At 44.0% G+C, this 3,979-nt stretch overlaps 1 protein-coding gene across 1 annotated transcript; it reads right to left on the bottom strand.

Moving 5' to 3' along the window:
- Positions 1 to 258: 258 nt before the first annotated feature.
- Positions 259 to 1,521, bottom strand: LOC147901733 (uncharacterized). The gene has a single exon (XM_087375179.1). It carries the CDS (start codon positions 1,517 to 1,519, stop codon positions 548 to 550), a length of 972 nt encoding a protein of 323 aa, XP_087231305.1. The 5' UTR covers positions 1,520 to 1,521; the 3' UTR covers positions 259 to 547.
- Between the last annotated feature and the right edge of the window lie 2,458 nt (positions 1,522 to 3,979).

The following is a 3,979-nucleotide window of genomic DNA, read 5'->3' as shown; positions in this document are numbered from 1 at the left end:
GCTGCTACAAAACCTTAGGACGAGGGATGCCTCCCCATGAGGACAAGCTTCCAAGCTTAAAACCTACACTGTTTCCATAATTGAGAGGATAAACTATCCAAGTAACAAAGAGTTGTAGAAATGCACTGCAACCCTAATTATAGTAGTGCATCACAATTCTAAGAACATTCAAGCATTAACATTAATTTGAAACATGTAAAATACCTAAAAGAAATTGTGCCAATCATGGGACTTGAGGACACCAAGCTTGTTCTCCTTTCTACATGTTGCTTCCAAGAAATCCTATAAGTGTCTACAAAGATGCAATGCCCTTCTTGATCATTGACTTGTCTCTCTTATGCATGGTGCTTTTGGGAGAAACAACTCTGCCGATGATTAAACAATCATTCAATTGATTTAATGCCCCAGCATGGCCCGGGTTCCCAACTAGTCATTTATTGAACTACCTAGTACCTACGTGTTGAAGAGTGGATTATTGTAAGTCCAAATGTTATAAAGTAGAATTTCTTATAGCGACGTCACTATGCATGTGATATAGTCGTGGATGTCAGGGCCACGCATGCGCATAGAAACCCCTCCATCTCAAATCTGCCAATAGCCTCTTCGCCTCTTCCCTTTTCAAAGGCGCAAACGTCCCCCACCCAAAACCCAACATGGTTGGATGCTCGTAGTGCACCTCCACGAACAGTTCGTCCACAATGCCAGCCATCTCCGGATCCTCCACCCACCGCCTCAGAATCGGCCACTCGCTCCCTTCTATGTCCATCTTCACCACCACCGTGTCGCTAGCCTGTAGTTTCAGCTCCTCCTTCATGAATCTGGTGATGTTCACCTCGCCCTTCGCCTCGTCGTCCCGATCGCTCACAATTCTGTAGTACACAGTGATGCGATCCAGCATCCACTGAGGAATGCCCGGGGTATGCTTCACTGTAAACGAAGACGGATTCGGAGCGGCACAGTTGGCGTCCTCGTCGAAACCGACCGCAGGTTTCGTCAGCAGACTTCGATCCATCTCGAAAGCGTGAACTTCCGTAAAATCGCAGGGATACATCCGCAGGAACCAGCTGATACTCGTAGAGAATGCATTGGCGCCGAGGTCAAGGAAAACGCGTCTGGACCTCTGGTTCAGGTCGATGCGTGTGGCTAAGAGCCATGGGAGAAGGTGAGTTTTATCCTCGACGTCAGAGGCAAATCTGAGGGCGAAACCACGACGGAAGTTGTCCGAATCGTCGAGCTTCTCGATGAGGTGGCCCTTGACGGGACAGGAGGCGGCATCCCCGACCCATTTCATCTGCCGCCAAGGATCCTGGCCAGGGAAGCGAGTGGAGTTGAAGTCGAAGTGAGCATCACGGGAAGAGCAAGCTTGGGGTGCAGAGGAATGGGAGGCAGTCAGCAGGGAGAAATAGACGGGGGAGGAGAGATCAGAGTGATTAGCGAGGAGGTCTAAGAGGACATAGCCGGAGAGGACGACGATGAGCGGATAGAGGAGCCATGGGTGGAGTCGTCCAGCAAGGCCCATTGGTTGTATACACCTTGCAAGTCCTTAAGAGAATGGCCTTACTGTCCAATAAAGTGTTATAGGCTACGTACGTTTTTCAATGAGGTTGGTAAAAAGTTAGGATTGGTCACATGAAAGATGTGCCAACCTTCGACCTTGACATAACGACTAGCATGACTTGTCTACGACAGGTTAGAGACCCCTTTTGCTAGGTCTCAAGTGGGATCTTAAAATGTCTTTGATTTCAAGATTGCCTCACCAAGGCACCACTTGGCGTGGCTCTATCCTTAGTTGATTCAACTAGAGTAGAAGCCATGTGAGGTTGATTGAGGGGCAAAGCATTCGCACCCCAAGTCCCCCCCCCCCCCTCTCTCTCTCTCTCACACAAACACAGATACTTTCTTTCTTAGTGCATATATAATTTTCTCGCACCCAGGTGTGCTCTCACTTCCTTTCTTCCTCACATGGACACTCAAATATATGAGATCCCCCCCGTCTCCTCTTTCCCATGAACACCTTGATACACGTACATACACACATCCTTTACAGATTCTCTCACTTTCATACACAAACAAATTCTATATGAAAGACATGTCTATATGTGTGTAAATGGCCTTAATTGTGCAACACGTGTATATTTTCTTTTTAAACATGCATAAATTCTCTTTTCCAAATAAAATGCTTAGGCTTAACTATGATTGAATTTAAAAACTCATAAAAGGAATTCAAATATAATTTGAGATCCATGAAGCTAAAGGTAAACTTGCAAGAAATTAATTATTTTAATGCATTGAGGGGATGATAAAAATTAATGACCAACTATCAAGAAATCCACAATGAGGCCAGAGACCATCACAAAGGGAAAGTCACAAAAAGACTTAAGAGAGAAAGGGGAGAGAGAGAGAGACAGACAGACAGAGACCACGAAGTTTATATAGTCCAGCACAGTCTGCCATCCTCCGACAAGCCAACATGGAATGTGCCATGTGTGGCCAAATCTCCACGTGGTTGTGCATTAGTATGAAAACTAAGCATGTTGACCATCTACATGCAAGCTCACCTGGCCACAATGATTAACGAGCCTACACGGAGTGTGCGAGCTACGGCTATTCATCCAACCTTGCACCTAAGCCTGCCAGCCATGCCTACCGACCATCTTCAAATCTAAAAGTGAGCCTTTCTCACGGCAAAAAGACCTTCGATCATAAACTATACTCGTTTGTCAAATTCTCTTGCATGTAGAATGCCTCTGAAATGCTCAAAAATGCCATGCAACCCTTGAGGTAAGCCCTAAACCCTAAAAATGGTTTGCAAGTAGAAGGGGCTGCTCCATGAGAAAGTGTTCAACTACACAGCCCTCTGTAAGCCACTTACTATATTCGCAAGCACCATCGCCTCCTCAAGAGATGGAGGAGAGCAACCAACATGGGCAGCCAATATCACGTCCTTAGGGACATTGATATGGGCAGAGTATCAGATACAGGTGAGAGGGGTGCCTTGCAAGGGAATATAGACTAGGTGTGGATGGCCTAAGAGAGCATGAAATATTATGAGAATTCCAGATTGTGACTGCAAGGATCAGAGTTCCATTTACTTCTACAATAATTACTAAAAACAAAAACATGACCAAATTTGACAGTTGCAAAAAAGCAAAGAGTTTTTTCTTTTTGCAAAATTTTCCATTTTATTGAATTATGTCTTGAGGACAAAAATATTAGAGGTTGAACAGTGCTGCAGTAATAAATTGAGTTGATTAAAAATCCAAACTTTTGCAAAACCTTTGGAAACTAAAGAAAAGAGAGGGCTCAAGGATTATACTATTATGTGTAGTACATAGTGGGATTTAAGTAGGGAAACCTTCAAACACCAATTTATATGAATAAAAGAGGACACATACATGTCTACCGATTGCCAAAACATCACATATGAATTCGTTTATGCTAACCCAAAAATACACATAGGAGGGATATTTGGATGTCACACTGGAAGGGATGTGAAATAATGGATTCCTAATTCTTATACTTGTGATTTTATGGGTGTTTAGCGACAACTAAATTGATGGAAGGATATAAAAGGCTTGGTGGGAAATTTTAAGTTCAAATTTTTAGGCAGGTAGCATTGTTGGATGACATGAAAACTTGGCCTCTCAATGAGCCATGTGCTAAGTGATTTTAAATTCAAATGTAAGCTTTAATACTTTTCTTCTCTTTTGTCAAGGACAACAGATGCCACATCTCCTAGCTTCCATCGTTTCCTTCCTCTCTTCTCATCTCCTAAGTCAAGAAGGACTCACGAGCACCATCCCCATCACCATGGAAGTTTTGTGCACAACCTTGAAGTCCGGATCTAGGAAGAAGAAGCAAGAATCGAAACCACAACAGGTTGCAAACTCCATGTTTCAAATTCACAATATTTGGGCCATCCCACTCCATGCCCTGGTTGCCCTAGCGGAGAAGATGACCAAGAGAGAGAGAGAGGAGT

This window comes from Dipteris shenzhenensis, chromosome 5, assembly GCF_047967505.1.
Source record: "Dipteris shenzhenensis isolate YYH24624 ecotype China chromosome 5, Dip_SZ_1.0, whole genome shotgun sequence".
Classification (NCBI taxonomy): domain Eukaryota; kingdom Viridiplantae; phylum Streptophyta; class Polypodiopsida; order Gleicheniales; family Dipteridaceae; genus Dipteris; species Dipteris shenzhenensis.
This window is presented reverse-complemented; position numbering and strand designations above follow the sequence as displayed.